General features: G+C 34.6%; 1 protein-coding gene across 8 annotated transcripts in view; it reads left to right on the forward strand.

The window, feature by feature from the left end:
- cadm1a (cell adhesion molecule 1a) overlaps positions 1 to 20,398 on the forward strand; it is a 462,812-nt gene that overhangs the window by 315,196 nt on the left and 127,218 nt on the right. For all 8 annotated transcript variants that reach the window (XM_005161197.5, XM_021468894.2, XM_005161198.5 and 5 more), the window contains 1 exon segment: positions 19,042 to 19,188. In XM_005161197.5, coding sequence (XP_005161254.1) covers positions 19,042 to 19,188 — 147 coding nt within the window.

Genomic DNA, 20,398 nt, shown 5'->3' on the forward strand with positions numbered 1-20,398 from the left:
ATGTGTTTAATTAGTTAATTTGAAATTTATTTCATTATTCCAGCAATAATTGTTGAGTGAAAGAATGCGCTAGAAATATGCATTGCGGCTCCCTTTATTGTAAAGGCTTATTGCACTTAAACTTTTTTAGGTTCGGCTCTCGAATTAGTAAGGTTATGAGTAAATGTTATTTAAAATATTTAAAGCCTGCCATCTAGCCTACAATAACAGCAAATTTAATAATAAAAAAAATAATAAGACAGGCCTACTTTGGCGTTGCAATAAAATAGTATTAATTATCAAATAAATAATTACAATATATAATTAAAATAGGAAGAAATAAATGAAAACAAATGGTACCCTTTGTTTTTATAGCAGGGCCCAAAGTGTTCTTATTCTGGTTCTGCTAACAACTATTAAAAAGAAAGAAAAAAAAAACACACCAAACAATAAAAACACTAGTAACTGATAATAATAATGATAATAATAATAATAAGTATTATTATTATTATTATTATTATTATTATTATAAAGCCCTTGTTCTGAAACAATCATGCAAACCAGGTGCTCCTCGGAAATGGCTATCTTTGCTCTGCATCAGGTGCACAGCAGCAAGAAGCTTGGCAGTGAACTATGACCTTATTTTAATGACAAATGTCTAAGAATACTGCTTTACGTTTTTATTTAATTTATACATACGCAATGAATGTAAGCCTGCTAACTGTGTGTGGTTCAAATGATAGAATATGTAAACTTTGTTTATATATATAATTAAATAATAATAATTAAAAGCCTGCGTGTAAGGCTTTTATTTTGAGGGTGACGTCACGAGCGCAGATTTGGTTGACCAATTAGAGGAAAGTGGGCGTTTCAGTACCGCCTACATGTGTAAAATGAATTTTAAAGTCGTTTATCCGTTTTCCTACCCTAAACCAAAAAACGAAAATCCAGCCAAAATCTCGTTTTTTCGTTTTCTCGTGAGCAAAAGAAAAACGGAAAAACGGCCGTTTTCTCCATTTCCTTTATTCCGTTTGAAAATGGAAAACAAATGAACAAAATGTACACGGACCCAAAGTTATCAAGTATTTAGAATTAGATTGATGCATGATCGATGACAATGCTAATGGTCTTCTTGTTTGGCTGTGTTGTAAAGTGAAACTTACTTTTAGCAAAGGTGGAATTTTTTTTTTGTTTCTTTACGACAAAAGAATTATGCTGGAAATGTTTCTGGATGAGGTATTTGTGTGATTTATACATTTAGCTGTATTCTGATCTGTCTTAAAGCATTACAGGTCAAAGCAATCCGTTGTTACTTGTTTATTTATCAAAATTAACAATAAGACTCTTAAAGCACTGCTTTGATAAATGTATTGTTGTCACATTTTAAATACCTCAAGTAAAATGAAGCCATTTGTTTTATTTTTTTACTGACAGTGTACTTGTATTTTTTTTAAAGTTTCTATTTTAGATTAAGATCAAGTGTAAAATAAAATCTACATGTGATGTACAGCTATTTAAGAAACAAATTTGCCATATTGTAAAGAAAAATAGTGTAACAAATGTAAATAAAAGGCTAAATTTAAATCTTTTTACCATATACTTTAATTTAACCTTTCAAAGCTTGAAAATATCGTTTAAAAAATGGGCAAAAAGTGTCTCTATGGCCTTTAAGATTATGTGGTAGTTTTACCAGTGCTTTTGAAAAATATTAATTGTCATGAAAGGAAAAATTGACCATACTTCCTTTGTTAGTGCAAATTCCTATACATGTAGCTTTGGGATTTAAGCAATTAAACCATTCAATCAGGTTTAAACTTAAAAAAAGTGATTTCATAATGAAAATCTGATTTTTTTTTTCAAAAGTAACCAACTAGTACTTTTTAAAAGAGTAATTTGTACTTTTACCTAATATTAGTATTATTTACTAAAATTTGTGTTATTTTAGCAGTGTAATAGTAATTTTACTTGAGTACAAAAAAGATATCACAAGCATTTAGTGCAGGTTTATTATATTAATAATATATGATTAATACATATTATTATTAATGGTTTTTATTTGTATCTATTCGTATGCAATGTTTTATGGGTTGCTGAGAATACATTTCAGGTCTTCAATACATGTCAGTCTTGAAAAAAAAAATTAGGTGCTGGAAAAAGTTCTTAAAATTCCTTGATTTTCATTAGGCTGTGCCTGTATGAACCCTGTCATATGTACATTTAACATATATTTCAAGATTTGTCTGAAAGTGTAGGAATATGACATATAGCCTATATTCATAAGGTCCAAGCAACATCTCCAGCTTTTGATGAATAGGCTACTATGAATACTTGAGATTTAAGTACAGCAGTTTTCTTTTTTCTTTTTAAGAACAGGTAATTTTTAATGAACTTTTAAAAGCACATTTTAACTAAAACTTTTTTTTTTTATCTGCAAGCACAGTTAATGTTCAGACTATTAAAAATGTTTAAAGTGATTGACAATAATACATATTCTTAATAATAGGAATTAATTTGCATCATTTTTAAACTGTGCACACCTGTAGCTGCTTAATTAGGCCTACGACGCTATTTTTTAATACTGGTTAAAAAATAGCGTCGTAAGGTGGTACTTGGAGAGACAATTTTTTTCTAAGGTGGTACTTGGTGAAAAAAGTTTGAGAACCACTGTTCTAAATGAATAGGGCATAGGGGGGATAAGTGGCAATAGAACACAGCCAAGAACTATGTTTCAAACAGTTGCAAGTGCTCAAGTTTGCGACGCAGTTTGCGAATGTTTGTTGGAGCGACGGATTTGGGAAATGGCAAATCAAAAAACTATGTTTGTAACGACAGAACTTGCAACCTTAGTTGGCTAACGATGATTTTGGGAAACGCACACCTGGCCAGTCCTCGACTACACCTTGGTCCCACATTCTTTTCAAAGGAGCACTATCCTGTACCAAAATGGCGGCTCCATTGACGCATTCCTTTGAACAGACAACAATAGCGCAGGTGACATCTAATGTAAATATCTATGGCACAAAACTTTGACTTTTGATGTTCGCATCAAAACTGGCTTGTATTATATGCAGTAGTTGATGAAATTTAAAAACATTTAAATATGTGATGCGCTATGTTTATTTGTGCCAAAGAAATAACAGCAGAATGTGGGTAGATATCTTATTTGTCCAGCTATGCTCTTTTTTATTATTACTTTTAAAAAGTCAATGCTGTCGGTAATTAAACAAAACAAAGCTGGATAGCTCTCATGGGTCCATAACTGGGACAAATATTATAACTGTTGTAATATTTGCATTAAATGCATTCGCTCCATGCTTTTAGTATCAGTGCAAATGGATTCTAAAATTGATACTAAAACTAAAATGGATTTGTTGTACATAATGATGCTGGGATGTCAATTTAAATATCAAAAATAAAAGAAGATCTGATATATTTTGGATATTGCATGACTTGCATGTAAAATTATACTCTCAACTTGATGTTGTTTTAAAAATCATGTCAGAGAAAGACTTAACCTACCAAATATCACAAAAGTACCTGCAGAGATGCTTCCATTTATGCTTGATGTATTTTCTGAAAGAGAAAGTTAAAATTTAAGGTCTGTCATCTCTTAAAGACTAAGTAGGTATTTTGAAGAGTCTCGGGGTGTTACCTGTAGCCATTAACATAGTATTATTCCATAGTATTATTTTTTTTATATATATTATGTATGTAATATATTGATGTTGTGGTTGTAATTACTTTATATATGACATATTTTACATATATTTTATATTATCTATGTAGCTTTTTTCACTACTATGTATGTCAATGGGTATTCGATTTCAACATTTTTCAGAATATCTTCTTTTGTGTTCAGCAGAAAAAAAAAAGTCATAAAGGTTAGAAGAGATTGGTTGTGAAAAAATATTTTGGCTTTGGTTTGGGTTTTGCTGGTTTAGCTTAGTTAAGGAGCCTGATGGCCACTGCGTCATCCAGCGGAGCATATGCTGCTCTTTTTAACATGGGTGAGTGAGTCTGAAAGGGGACGTTGGCAGAGTGTCTGGAGGTCTCCGTTCACAGATGGAAGGGCACAGTGACGTAACGCCTGCACAAATGTGCTTGAAGTGATTCTGAACAAATGATATCAGCCTACTGAAAAAGCAGCATTAATGACACGTCTGTATGCAGAACATGCTCTCATTACAATGTACCCAGTCTTAATTGAGACGTTAACATCTGATTCGGATTAAATGTCAGGATTACTATTATAAGAATAGTTCAGCCCCAAAATGAACATTATCATGTCGTTTCTCACTTTCGAAGAATGTCTTGACTGCTCATTTACTCTGGATTAAAAGTGGTTCATACAACTCATTTACTGAATCTTCTGAAGTCATATTATAGCTTTTGTTGAATTTGGACTACATACTTGGTATGCATACTAAATAGTGTTTTTTTTTTTTGCGCTTAAAATCAAGATCAAGATTTTCTCATAATTCTGTAGATGTAAAATAAAGATTAATAAGAGTGGGCTATTAATGTTGTTATTCTCAAACAAATGGTAAAACAACAATAATATTATTAGGCTTTTGTGTAGGTCTACTGTTGTTAAAAGGCTAAATTTTGTATAGACTTGGAGTGATGGACTTGAATAGACTTTAAATATGTCCTGGTCATAGTACATATTGATGAGAAAATATTTTATATAGTTTAATATTGGCCCAACTCTAATTAAATGTTTGTTCCCCTACCCCTTTCACCTTCCACTGGCCCTTAAAACAGAGTGTAAAGGAAAAAGGGCTTTAAAATTTACCCCTAAAAAATGGGACAGCACTACAACACTTGCACATGCCATCATATGTCATCGCAATCTCTTACTTCATATAAGATCGACAATCGCGACTGCTGTTGGCAGCTGCGTTTTTTAGTAGTGATGGTAAAATACAAATGCGGTTATGAATGTATTAAAACATGTGCTTGTGTGTTGTAAAAAATCATAATAATGACAAAAAATCCAATTTTGTGCATCTCCTTACTCTTACTTACTTGTAGCTGGTGTATCTGGGAAATTTTCCTATCCCTTGATTTCGAGTGTGGTCCTGTACAATCTCAGTTTGAAGGGCTATCTAGCCCTTCCCCTTAGCCCTACGCCTTCAATATAAATATAATTGGGACACGCCTACCCCTTCAAGTGAACGCGCAAAAGAAGAGGTAGTGGTAAGAGAAAGGGCTAAGGGGTAGAATTGGGATTGGGCCATTATCAGTAGAATTTTTATGATGAATCTAAATATTAATTTAGGCCTGCCAAAAACCTTTGTCCTCTTTTTCATAAGTGGCAATGTTATTTAAAAGAAATATTATATATAGGTTTTATTATTAGAAAAAAAAAAAGATTACCAAAAGATTTTTTTTTGAAAGTTTTGTTTATAAATTAAAGCTTAAAAAATGTTTAATTTGACATTTAATAAATGTTTATTGTGGCTAATTTCTTAATATCAAAATGTAGTTTTAATTTCATTTATTTATTTATTTATTATTATTTTTTTGAAACCATGAAATATTATTACCAACATATGGTATATAGGGCATTACAGTGGCGCAGTGGGTAGCACGATCACCTCACAGCAGAAACATTGCTGGTTCAAGCTTGGCTGCATTAGTTGGCATGTTTCCCAGTGATGGGTTGCAGCTGGAAGGGCATCCGCTGTGTAAAACATATGCTGGATAAGTTGGCGGTACATTTCGCTGTGGTGACCGTAGATTAATAAAGGGACTAAGCCGAAAAGAAAATTAGAATCATGTAACACTAAAGGCCTTTAAGTAATGATAAATGCATTCAGGTTTTTTTTTTTATTCTTTATTTTTTTCCTTAGGAATAAATGTAATTTGATTATTTAAAAAAAAAAAATATGCTATAATAATATTTCCCATTGTTACTGTATTTTTTTGCATAAATGCAATATTTTTGACATTACAAAACCATTCCTGAACTGGACCGTTGTGTAGATAAAGAGCAATAAAAGCAAAACCATTATTGCATATATGTCAAATCAGTTTAGGAAATTAGCTATTTCTTCTGATGCTCTTTTTAAGATAAATATAGCATTATTATTTTTATTAGTATTATTATTATGGCGTCACAGTGGTGCAGTGGGTAGCACGATTGCCTCACAGCAAGAAGGTCACTGGTTTGAGCCTCAGCTGGGTCAGTTGGCATTTCTGTGTGGAGTTTGCATGTTCTCCCAGTGTTGGTGTAGGTTTCCCTCAGGTTCTCTGGTTTCCCCAAAGTTCAAAACATGCGATACAGGTGAATTGAAAAGCTAAATTAGCTGTAGTGTGTGAATGCAAGTGTGTATGGGTGTTTCCTAATGTTGGGTTTTAGATAGAAGGGCATCTGCTGTGTAAAATATATGCTTGATACGTTGGCGGTTCATTCCGTTGTGGCAACCCCAGAATAATAGAGTGAATAAGCTGAAAAGAACATGAATTTAAAAATTAATAATTATTATTATTATTATGACAAAACTTCACTGACAAAAAAAAAAAAAAAAAAAAGAATTAAAAATTAGTCTGCGGTCCAGCAAACTCTATATCTAAAAATATATTATTGTCCCTTCCTAAGATCCACCTTCCAAAGTTCACCACCCAGTACAATACAGTACCACACAGCTCTCTATCTCATTCTTTCTCTCTTCTATCTATCTATTAGCCAGACTGTAATATTGCAGCACGAACAATGACCTTTGCGGCTCAGAATAGTGATGGGTATCAGATTCCCGCTCTGCGATTCTGCCTCACAGGTGTACGGCGATCTCACTCTTTTACAATCATCACCATTCACATCTAATTCAAAGCTATGCATTTCCTCACTCGCACATGCTGTTCAAAAAGGATGAGCTATTGAGGCGGACAGTGGAGTGCTTTGACCTTTACAGTCCTGCATTAGCTGTCCCGCGTCACACACATACACACACACACACACCGGGTGTTCCTCTGGGTTGATGTATGAGGGCCGCTGGGGTGGCGCTGGGCCTGGACTAATATAAATGGCTTGTCTGGCTCACCGAGAGCGGAGTATCATCCTCTGACAGCTTTAATCTACAGCAAAATGATCAATGTTCTGTGCTACTTATTTTGAATGTCGGTAATTAAATACAGAGATAATGTCACAGATCTGTTTGAACAAGTTATGCAAATGCACTCTGCACAAATTCTCTTGTTTTTTTTTTGCCGATGCCTTGTTTGTTGTTGATGCATGCATGGAAAGGGTTTTTTTTTTCCTTAAAGGGGGAATTTTTTTGATGATTTACCATTAGGGCTAATGAAATCTTCATTTAAGTAGAAATTTGTCATTCGCTCACTTGTTCCTGTGACACAAACAATTATCTTAATTAAACCGAACTGCACACCAATAATCAATAATAATTTGGGGGCTAAATAAGTTGAATCCCTCTATTAATACAACATGATTTACTTAGCAGCTAATAAACCTGGGCATTTTTCATAATAAGAGTTTTTATGAGAACATGCATATCGGCTATGTGGCGTATGCTTTTGTCTTTTGCAGGATAGTCCTAGCAGTGCTTCCCACAGGTTTGAAGTACAGTTTAAGCCAGAATTATTTGCCCCCCTGAATTATTAACCCCCCTGTTTATTTTTTTTCCCCAATTGCTGTTAACTAAGAGATATTTCAACACATTTCTAAACATAATAGTTTTAATAACTCATTTCTAATAACTGATTTATCTTTACTGCCATGATGACAGTAAATAATATTTGACTAGATATTTTTTTCAAGACACTTCTATAAAGCTTAAAGTGACATTTAAAAGCTTAACTAGGGTATTTAGGTTAACTAAGTAGGTTGGGTGTTTTAGGCAAGGTATTGTTTAACGATGGTTTAAAGGGGATAATAATTTTGCCCTTAAAATGGTTTTTAAAAATGGAAAACATGCTTTTATTCTAGCCATCATAGAACAAATGAGATTTTGCCCAGAAAAAAAAATATATATATATTATCAAACATACTGTGAAAATGTCCTTGCTCTGTTAAACATCATTTGGGAAATATTTAAAAAGAAAAACATTTTTTAAAAGGGGCTAATAGTTCTGACTTCAACTGTATATTATTATGATTATTATTATGATTATTATTAATTAATATTTATAATAATTATTATCATTTTAATAAAATATAGAAATGTTATATGAATAAAACAGGAAATATTGAATAAAAATGATATGCAAATATTAAATAAATTAAAACATTAAATAAGCCGTTTTGATGGTGAGCATTAAAGCTAATAAAATCTTTCTTTAAAACAAATGCGTAGTTCACTCACATGTTGGAGCTCCTCCTGTGACACAAACACTTATTTTAATTAAACTGAACTGTGCTCTCCAACAATCAATAATAATAAATGACTAAACAAGTTTAATTCTTCTAATACAATATGATTCACTTAGTAGATGTTTTTTACTTGTATTTCATAAGTGTTATCTAGGCACAATTTGGCATTTTTACCATGGCACATTTTTCATAAAACAATTTACAGTATTATGTAATATTTTTTAAGAACAACAACAATATGAATTGCTGTAATTCCGGGTTCCCACGCTTCTTGAAAGTACCTAAATGTATTTGAATTTTAGACATATGGATTCAAGGCCTGGTAAGTACTTAAAAACAAACATACTGTAGATCCTTTAAAATGCTTGAACTAAATTTGAAATGAAATTTGTTTATGGTTTTATTTCAACAGTTGTACTCAATTGTCAAAAACAGAATGGAAAAAAAAATTAAATTCATTCATTAATTCATTTTCCTTCAGCGTAGTCCCTTATTTATCAAGGGTTGCCGCAGTGCAATGAACCGCCAACTATTCTGGCATATGTTTAATACAGTGGATGCCCTTCCAGCCACAACCCAGTACTGGGAAAAACCCATACACTCTTAGATTCACAAAAACACATGGCCAATTTAGTTTATCCAATTATTTAGTGCATGTCTTTTATACTGAGGGGGAAACCAGAGCACCCGGAGGAAACCCACACCAACACGGGGAGAACATGCAAACTCTACACAGAAATGCCAAGGACTCATACCAGTGACCTTTTTACTGTGGGGCAACAGTGCTAACCACTGTGGTACCATGCTGCCAAATTCTTAAATTAAAAATCATTAATTGAAATCTTATGTACAATAACACTGACAAATAATGCACATTCATCAATAATTCAGGAACCGCATTTAAATATTACCAGTATCGAATTCATGAAGTCTATGAAAGTGTGGGAACCCCGTTTAATTCCATAGAATGTTTACATTTAATGTTCAACAGAAATGCACTCTAACTTGTAAAACACTTATTATGTATTTATTGTTATTTAGATTAAGATTTATTATTATAAACATTTATGTTACAACCTTTAAAAATAAGATGATTCATTTTGAATGACAATTTATGCTTTAATAGCAATTGCTGTGAAGTGAAAAAAGAGACTAAAAAAAGTTGTGGACACAGCTGTTCTCCCTTTAATGGAATAACTCATACACTCATATTTTAAATATGCAAAAGCATCAGAGATTTCCAGAGTGCAGTTAACAGATTTACCCCTGACCCAACCATTGACTTTGACTCATTGGCATACCCTAGTGGTTGTTCCAGTAGTATTTATAATTTCTAGGCCTCATGTTTTTTTTTTTCTTTCGAAGCTGTAGACTAAACATATGCTCTCCAGGACATTAATAGTTAAAGAATATCTCACCAAGACGTGTTGCCAAAGTTTTCATCAAACTTTCTAGAAGTAAAGGAGAAGCGCAGTGGTGTCTCAGGAGGTCTAGCGATGATTAGAATCAGCCCTCACATCCCACACAACAAAATGGCATCCAGCTCATCACCCCAGAGTTGTGCTAAGTAAACACACAACCGGCTAATTACATGTAAGTTGAGTTATCACTCCATATTTTAATGACTTTCTAAGCAATATTTACATCCAAAATATTGCAGCTCTCAGCCAAAATTGGAGTTATGGGATTTTCAGGGGGGTGATGAGAGGTTTGGATGTGAATTAATTGGAAGAACAAGAAATGGAAGATTGAGAGGAGAACGTTTAAAAGGTTATGAAGTGGATGTTTGCTTGTTTTTATGTAGCATTTTGTTCCTAATCAGTTTCCTGTCCTCAGCTGGCTTGTAAGGGGACATACTATTAAAAGCTGCCTTTTATGTGCTATAATCAGGTCAGAAATGTGCTGGAGATTTTTGTTAAAGTGTTATATATTTGCACAAAATCGATTTTACGAATGATTACTTCACCAATGAGGGTCAGGCTAACACATTTTTTTTTCTTTCTGAAAGATGGGTCAATACCAAAGCTTCCCTAACTTCATATTCAGAAAAAAGTATTTCACTTTATATTTTAAGAATGTTTCCAAATGGCCTTTCTGAATGTGATGTTAATGTTGTGTGGCTTAAGTTGACATTGTATACAGAGACCAGAGCTGTCTTTAGATTCATTCTAAAAATGCTCACCGTACAGTAAATGTAATTCAGAAACACAGTGATTATGCGCTGTATAGACTGATTACAGACATTTTATTATTTCTTTGAAGTTAAGAGATTTGTACTGATAATGAAACGTTTATTTATTACAATCATTGGAAAAAAAGTAGCAGTATGATTTTATCAACTTTAATTACCTACATAAATATATTCACTAACAGTTCACAAACATCCTAGTTTAGTCTAGAGGTTTTAACCCCTTCTTCTCTATTTTTGTTTGACTCTGATACCCCAAATTTGCAGAGGAATCTAATTTTAAAGGATGCTGCGCACAAGCCACATGGGTAAAATACTAATTGAACTCAAAGTAGTATAAGGGTTAAAGATATATTAAATGAGATTCAATATACATTACGTTATGCATTTTAAATGGTTAAAACAGCAACAAATATTTAATTGTTTTCATTCATTACTGGAAGTAAGGCGGGACAAGAAAATTAAAAAAATAAAATTTAAATCACGATTTAGCAAAAGCTGTGATTATCTTGCACATCTTGTCAGGGAAACACAGCTGTGAACATTAGAAAATCTCCTCCAAAGGCCATGCAAAAAATCCAAATTTGTCGAAAAAAAAGACACAGGCTGTGTCTAAAATCACCTACTACTCAAGTAGGTACTACATTTGAATTTGAATGAACTAACTGTTAGAAAAGTATGTTCCAAATCCAATACAATCCCATGGCAATTCGTAACTTTTTGATTCGATTTGTTTCTAATGTGTATGAATTTGTACGATCTCATTCATACAATTTAGTACGATGTGCTTGTCCCTCAATAATGGTCGGGTTTAGGGTTGGGGTTGGGTGCCACACCACCTTTTTTAAATACATTTTCATATGACTGATCTCAAATGAATTCATACGAATTAGCCACTAAACTGACAGATCCAAAAATAGTTTCATTTCCTTGTGAGATCAGGCTGTCTATATCTGTGTTTCTCAACCACATTCCTGGAGGCCCACCAAAACTGCATGTTTTGGATGTTTCCTTTGTCTGTCACACCCATTACAGGTCTTTCAGTCTCTGCTAATGAGCCGATAATCTGAATCAGGTGTGTTTGGTTTAGAGACAGGGAAAATGTACAGAACTGGTGATCCTTCAGGATTGTGGTTAAGAAAGTAGTATGAATGGAATTTGAATGTACACATCTGGCGTTTTTTTATTATAATGTAACCATTCCAATGTCGCTTCATTCCCATTCATGAATTCTCTCATGTAGTATCATGGGATAGCGTAGCATACATTAGATGTACACTTTAGAGTCTCAATGGAAGTAGTAGGTCATTTGCTGTACTTTTTTTTTTGAATATTATGAATTTGGACATGTAACTTGGCTTGCATACTTTTTTAACATACTATGTAGTATGCGATTTTAGACGCAGCCACATTAAATCAAACAGAGCAGAGGATTGAACTGTGAACAGCTCCATACAGATTTAACCTGAGAGATACAGTACAAGCGCTTATCCATAATAAATACATGAAGCCACGTGGGGCGATTACAACTTTTAAACACATATTTTCCAAACTACACAAAACGAGGCAACAATTTCAATGACACTTACATGTTATGATCTGGAGGAAGAAGAAACTGGTCCATATGAACTGCAAAAGTTACTGGCAAAGTCCCTGTCAAAGTCTGACAAAGTCCCATAGTCTTTGCTGCTCCTTCAATAGCAAACGGTAAACAAATCCCGCATTGCAGCACAGGTTATTGTATCAGAAATCAGAAAACTGACAGGAACAAACACAGCACTAGATGTGCTATATTGTGGTATTGTTGTGAAAATGAATTTTAACCCTTTATTCCCCGCAGCCGAATCTCCATCTGTCAATGATCGTCATCTTCGCATCATGATCAGTCTCGTGATGCCCTGTGTCTCCACTAGTGTGTGGAGGAAAAGCGCGTGCACATTTTGGACTCACTGGAAGTACATATTTGGTGATGTACCTTATCGACGTCAATGCGATCAAACAAAAGATCCGAACGCAACTCGATTCGTTTATTCGACCCTGAACTCTAAATAATCAATAGTTTTAAACATGCTGCATTTTTAGATTTAAACCTCAGCTTTATGTTTTTATTCACTTAGAGCTGTGTTACATCAGAGATCATTTTCAAAAACCCATAATAGGGGCTCTTTAATTGTGCAGCTCTAAACTGGGGTGTAAAAATAGTATTAACTTTGAAGGCTACAGCATTGCAGCGTACTGTAGGACATAGCAATAAACACAATTCATTAGGACAAATCAGTAAACATTTAGCCAACTTAACCATGGATTCATATAGACCCATAATTCAGGAAAAATGCAACAAAAAAGTACAGTTGAATCATGTGGTTTAGGGCTCTAAAACACCACATGCAAAACAAAATAAAACTTTGCAGAGTCATAACGTGCTGCACAGAAATCCAATGTGAATCAAGAGCAAGGCTTTACTCCATTACAGGCTATTACTGACTTTTTGGGCTACATGAGATTGACTTGTTTTGGTGATTCTGGATTGTCAGAATGCATCTGTCCTCTTCTGGAAAGCTGCACCTCATTTGCATTTAAAGGGACACATTCAAATAGAGGCTAATTTGACAACCTATGATAGAGGATCTGTGGGGTATTTTCACCTGAATTGTTACTGACAATTTCTGGGAACACCAGAGATTTATTTTACATCTAATGAAAAGCGGCATAATATGTCCCCTTTATTGAGCTTGCCAAACATGTCTGCTGTGCGTGCTCATGTATCTGTTTACCCTTTCGATGCATCTTCTGTCACTTAGCGTGATTACCACCCACTAGCCGAATGACCATGGAGTGGCCAGTATTTAGCGCAGTCTCTGTGACAACCGCGCTTAACCTTCATCTGTAACCCCTCTGTGGGATAAACAGCCTTTCCATTTGCATTTCCAATCCAGTCCTCTCAATCCACACCTCATCCCCTTTGACGAGTCTTAAGGAAGTGGCTCCCGTGCGGGGTTCATTTGTTTTGGTCTGTTTTGACTTTGTGCTACTGGCAGGCTGATTGAATTCAGTTTTGTTAAACTGTCTCCCCTTATCTGTTGCCATCACACGATCTGATTGCTTTCTTCCCTTCTGCTTTAAGTGACAGGGCTGTTTAGAGGTGCCTGACAACTGAGGCATGCAAATTAGCGCTTGATGGCGTCTTAAAGTCATGTCACATTTCACATTAATATATTTATTTATCTGCAGCTCTAGCCTATTTATGCTTTCCGCTTAGCTCCGCGGGGTAGCCAGCTGTGGGGTGTTATTTTAGTTTTCTTTATAAGCAAAAATATTGCTCTAGCTCTTAAAAGGATATTTCGTCTAAAAAATAAAACGGATAATATCTTACTCATCCTCAGGGGCAATTTACATAACACTGTTTTAAAGCATCAACAATGTTTTGGGCCTTGAAAATGCAAAGTTTTGAAAGCTTATTTTAAAGTCCATGTTTTTGAAATTGAGGGGCATTACAGTGGCGTAATGGGTGGCATTGTCACTTCAAAGCAAGAAAGTCCCTCATTTGAGCCCCGGCTGGGTCCATTGGCATTTGTGTGTGGACTTTGCACGTTCTTCTCGAGTTCTTCTCGCGTGGGTTTCCTCCGGGTGCTCCATTTTCCTCCACAGTCCAAAGACATGTGCTGTAGGTGAATTGGGTAAGCTAAATTGTGCGTACATTAAAAAAAAAATATGTCTGCAAAATTGTTGAACAATTTAAACAAACAAATTAAATTTAGTAATGTTCAGCTTAATTTGTTTGTTTAAATTAAGCCCAAATAAATAGTTTACAACAACTTATCTTAAAAATATTTAGTAAATCCAAAGAATCATCATTTGAATGTTGGGCTAACAACCCACCTCATAAAAACTAGATATTACAAAACACCACATGGTCCGGCTAAATATTGTGGTAGTAAGTATTTTTTTTAATTGACCCTATTGTAATTTCTCTGAAAACTTTTAAAACATATTTTCGGGCAAACTATATGATCTTATGCATATGCATATTGCATTTTCAGTTTGCAAACAATAAAAAAGACAACACATCTCGACTGTACTTCTTCCACTCTAGACATGGGAAATGGCATGAAAATTCCAATAATAAGCATGTAAAATAACAATAAACATATACCAATTTTTAATCAAATGATAGCAAACATAAATGAAAAATAAACATCTGTATACAGTGCTCAGCATAATTGAGTACACCCCATTTTGAAAATAAATATATAGTTTATTTAAGCTACTTGCAATAAATTAATCCAGAGAGAGCTGTCACTGGGTAGGTAAACATTTTCAAAAGATACACGGTCAATAACGGTCCTTATTAATACCTCAAGGGTACATATTAATACCTAAAAACTATAAAAGTGTCCCTCTTGAAATGTTTAGATATATACCTTTGTGATGCAAATATGGACCATTTAGGTACAAATATGTGCATTTGGAAAAGGTAGAACCCCAGTGACTGCTCTTGTACCTTTATTTCTGAGAGTGTAAAATTGACGTGATAGTTGACCCATCACGTACTTTCCATTTACTTGTTGCAAACCTGTTTGAGTTTCTTTCTTCTGTTAAACACAAAATAAGATATTCTGAAGAAAGATGGAAACCTGTAGTCATTGACTTCCATTCTGTTGTTTTTCCTTTTCTGGAAGTGGAACGTGTTTTCAGCTTTCTTCAGAATATCTTCTTTTGTGTTCAACAGGGGAAAGTTACTAGTTTATAACCACTCGAAGGAGAGACAATAGTGAGTAAATTTCCATTTTTGGAAGAACTATCACTTTAGCCATCTGTATTAACTGTATTATATTAACAATTAGTCATGACTGCGTTTTGGTTCATTGTAACAAATTAAATCAGTTAATCATGTCTTTACTCCTTTTTTAGATTATGCGAGCAGTTTTATTAAGCCAGTTTAGCATAACATAAGTTCAATGGACTTATAATGTTAATTTAATTCAGTTTAAAAATTTAAGACAACCAGGATTGTTTTAGTGTAGAAATTGGAATCACACTTGAGCCCTTGCCTGCCAAAAGTAACCACAATGTTTTGGAAATCATTCTAAATTATTTTTGTTTAATAATAAAATCTTTTTGATTTAGCATTTTGAGTTGTTTTTGTTTTAAATGGAATATTTGTGCAGTAATTAATATCATTTATTTCACTTTTTTATTAATTCTTAATTTCTAGTTAGCATAGAGACTCATTCAAATCCAATTTCTGAGTGCCAGATTAGCGCCATCTACTTGTAAAGGTTTGCAATTGCATGATGTCACCAGTGAGATGCCTTTATAGTTTTCTATAGAGCAGTGGTGCCCAAACTTTCCTTTTAAGAGCTCAAAACCAAATTGATTGAGGGTGATGAGTAAGAGGTAAATATAACAAATTATATTACAATAAAATTGTCATGGTAATTTCCTATTTTATTAATATAACAAAACTATAGAAATAAAGCACTTGGATATCATTAATAATTATACATTTTTGTACATTTTATAATTAACTTCTTACAATAAAAAAACAAAAACAATCACATTTGTAATGCAACGGAGTTCAATACCGTATACACATAAAAGCTGCCGAGTGTCAGGATTTACATTTTGAAAAATTTTGATGAAGGAATTTATTCTATATTTAAATATTGAAGACTAATAGGTCTTAAAGACTATTTTGGCATTATCATTAGTTTTTCATTAATCAAATCTAAACATTTTATAGGGAAGAGAATGCAAGGAAGCGTTTTATTCAGGGCGTGGAGGGCCGTACTCCTATACAGCTTAAAGTGACATTTAAAGACTTAACTAGGCTAATTAAGTTAACTAGTAGGCAGGTTAGAGTAATTAGGCAAGTTATTGTATAACAATGATTTGTTTAGTCCAGAAAAAATATAGCTTAAAGGGGCTAAAAATTTTGTCCATAAAATTGTGTTTAAAAAATTAAAAACTGCTTTTATTCTAGCCAAAATAAACAAATAAGTCTTTCTCCAGAAGAAAAAAATATTATCAGACATACTGTAAAAAATTTCCTTGCTCTGTTAAACATAATTTGGAAAATATTTAAAAAAAGAAAAAAAATCAAAGGGGCTAATAATTCTGACTTCAACTGTATATATCTTTTTGTTAAAGAGGGCCACCTTTTCACTGCTGTATACTGGTTTCATCATTGTAGATTATACACACAAAAATACTAAGGTATTTTGTGTTTTTGTAAATTTCTCATTCATTTCCTATGGCTCATTCACCTTTTGACTGTATTCATGACTACTGTATCTATCACTACCTTGACTGCTCGAAACTTGCTATGCTTTTTTTTGTATGATTACATTGCCAATTCCAAAAAAGCTCACCAAGTTTCAGACCATCCTGATGAAGCTGTGATTTTTTTAAAATTCTAAATCGAACATTTTTTGTCAGAAGTGATCGAGGCGAAGCAGATGGTTAAGTAATGTGGGTTTAGACAGCAAAATGAGGGTCAGTGCTGTAAATGATGACTCAAATTTCATTTTTGGTTGAACTTTGCCCTTTAATGGCATGCGTTTTTGCTTTGGGTCAAGCGGTCATGGTCTGTAGTTTCCATTTCTGTGGCAGTGGCAGCTCTTATCATATGGTGATCTCATCCAGAGAGGGGATTTGGACCAAGCATGTGTAACATGAAAACAGGCAATCTCATGAAGCACACACTACGCGGGAAGGAGAGGGGGGAGAAAAAAACACTTTCACACTCTGCTGGATATTCACACCCACTCTAGCTGTGTTTTGCCACCTGTTCTTCATTGTGCACTCATGTAAGTGTGAGATTGTGGGTTTAGATGATGCAGGACTGCATCTTTGCTTTAAGGAAATGGACAGTAGTGCCATTTTTCTTCAGGTTTTTTTTTTTTTTTTTTTTTTGTCTACTACTAGTGATCAGGTTTTTTATTGACTATCTTATGTTAGAAGAGCAGAATGATGCAGATGTGTTTACCTTTAATATTGTTAGAATTTTTAACCACAGTGATGTCTAAACGTCCTCTGTTTCTTATTATTTAAATTTTTGTTGTTGTAGTTGTTGCTAATTATATTACAACAATAATACATTCTATAAAAAACTCTGTACAATTCAATATTCACAAATTCACTAAAGATGGTCATATACAATGCTCTTGTAATTGGTGCATCATAGATGGATAAATGGATGGATGTGTATATGCACAGATAATTGGACAAATGATCCTGTAACATGGATGGATGGATGGATGGATAGATGGATGGATGGAGGGATGGAGGGATAGATGGATGGATAAACAGAAAGTTAGACAAATTCAGAAATTATTGCACATATGATGTTGGATGGATGATGAATGGACAAACAGACGGATAATTAAATAGTTGGACAGGTACAGTAGATAGCAGGTTTTGATGAATGGATGGTCAGATAAACAAATAGTTGGACATGTACTGTACATAGCAGAGTTTGTTATGGATGGAGGAATTGATGGATGGACAGATAGATTGATATATAATTGAATATACAGATAGTTAGACAGATACATTCTGAAATTATACAGATGAATGGATAGACATGAAAAATTAGTTGGTTATGTAGATTTGTTTTTGGATCAATGGATAGGTGGAAGGATAGATAGAAGGATAGATAGAAGGATAGATAGATAGACAGACAGACAGACAGACAGACAGACAGATAGATAGATAGATAGATAGATAGATAGATAGATAGATAGATAGATAGATAGATAGATAGATAGATAGATAGATAGATAGATAGATAGATAGATAGATGGATGGATGGATGGATGGATGGATGGATGGATGGATGGATGGATGGATGGATGGATGGATGGATGGATGGATGGATGGATGGATGGATGGATGGATGGATGGATGGATGGATGGATGGAAAGATTCAGAAATTATTGGATATATTATTTGGTGGATGGGTGGTAAATGGATGAACAGACAGGTTATCAAATAGGTACAGGTACAGTAGAGAGCAAGTATGGATGGACGGATGGACAGATACGCAAATAGTTGGACATATTTTACAAAGCACAGTTTTTTGTCGGATGGATGGACAGACAGAGAGACAGATGGATTGACATAATTGATAAACAGATAGACAGATAGATTCAGAAGTTATAAGCAAGGATGGACAGACATAAACAAATAGTTGGACATGTAGAGAATTTTTAGGTAGATGGATGGGCGGAAAGATAAATGGATGGATGGATGGATAAATGGATGGATAGATAGATAGATAGATAGATAGATAGATAGATAGATAGATAGATAGATAGATAGATAGATAGATAGATAGATAGATAGATAGATAGATAGATAGATAGATAGATAGATAGAAAGATAGAAACACAAATCATTTTGATGGATGGATGGGTGGAAGGATGAAAGGACAGATAACATTTCTGTATTATCAGTCTGGTTTGAATATTACCAGCCATAAGCTCATATATTCCTATCTTTTAATCTCCACCTTCATGTCTCTCTCTTTGTCTCTCTGCAGTCCAAAGTCAGAATCTCATATCGGACAACGTCTCAGTAGTGGAAGGAGAGACAGCCACCATAAGCTGTCGAGTCAAAAACAATGACGACTCCGTCATCCAGCTCCTTAACCCCAACAGACAGACCATCTACTTCAAAGACGTCAGACGTGAGTATACATTCTCATACAGTCCACACTCAAACAGTTCACCCGCCCCCAGTGAAGCGGAAGTGTTAATGCATCAGAGTAATCCGCTGTGCTTTTGAGGGCAGTCGATACAGAGACCCAGCTGGCTAGTGAGGGCATTTATTTTATTTTTTCTTCCTCAGTGATTTGCCTTGCTCTCGTGTGATCCGTTTTACCCAAGACCGCTCTGATATTTTCCTACAGCTGCACTGTGTAATTATAGCAGAGTCTTTCTAAAGGGTTTCATCTCTCCCACCCTTCGATAAAATATTGCACCCGCCGGTCCCATGTCATATGCAGAAAAGCACTTTGATGGTGGCATTTTCCTTGCACAAAAGTTGCAGTGGGAAACATTTTTAGGTAGCTCAAGCCAAGTGCTTTGGAGTTCAGTCCGAGTTCAATTCGGCACGTATCAGCTGGTGTCAATGGACATGACGCCTGTCTCTGCAATACTGTCTCCTGGAAAGGTCTGTCCTTTTTATTTCAAGGCTTTTCTCTGAAATAATGATAAGCTTCGCTGAGGTGCCAGACCGAGTCATTTTCATCTCCTTGGCCATAAACGGCAACGAACGTCCCAGTGATCGGGAGAGCCAGCCGTCAGTCGCCCGAGGGACTGTCCTCATCAAGTAACGGTTAAAGTAATTGTGTGCCCGGTCCTCTCAGAGTTTGGATTAAGGTCTTCTGAACCGTCATTTTATCTCTCAGCTTCCAATCATTAGCAAGGCTCAGACTCCAGGTTTTTTGGTCCGTGCAAGGCTGTAATTATCGCCCGTCTTCTTAATAAAACTTTGATGGGCTCTTCTCAAAGTAACCGTGGCCGGTAATCAAAATTGATTGCTGCCATTTAGGAGAAGCAGCATGTGTCCTGAAGCCGCTAGGATTAAACCTGAGAAAACAATACAAATGAGATTCGGAAGAGGAGCACAGGAGCAAAGGAAAGGAAATGAGACGGCGTGCGAGCTTGGGAAAGAGAGGGAGGACGGATAATAGAGGCAGCTCTCGGACGTTCATACACAAAGGAAGTTTTCATCAGCATCTCGGCTGTGGTTGATCAAGCCTCATTTTTCAGGTTCATGTTGTTCAATGCCTGGCTTTGGTGGATTGCAAATGAGCGAAATAGCAATGTTTATTTGTCAAATGTTATTCATTATAATTGCTGTAACATTTATGTATTTAATCAAAATATTGTATA

Source organism: Danio rerio, chromosome 21, assembly GCF_049306965.1.
Source record: "Danio rerio strain Tuebingen ecotype United States chromosome 21, GRCz12tu, whole genome shotgun sequence".
NCBI classification, from domain to species: domain Eukaryota; kingdom Metazoa; phylum Chordata; class Actinopteri; order Cypriniformes; family Danionidae; genus Danio; species Danio rerio.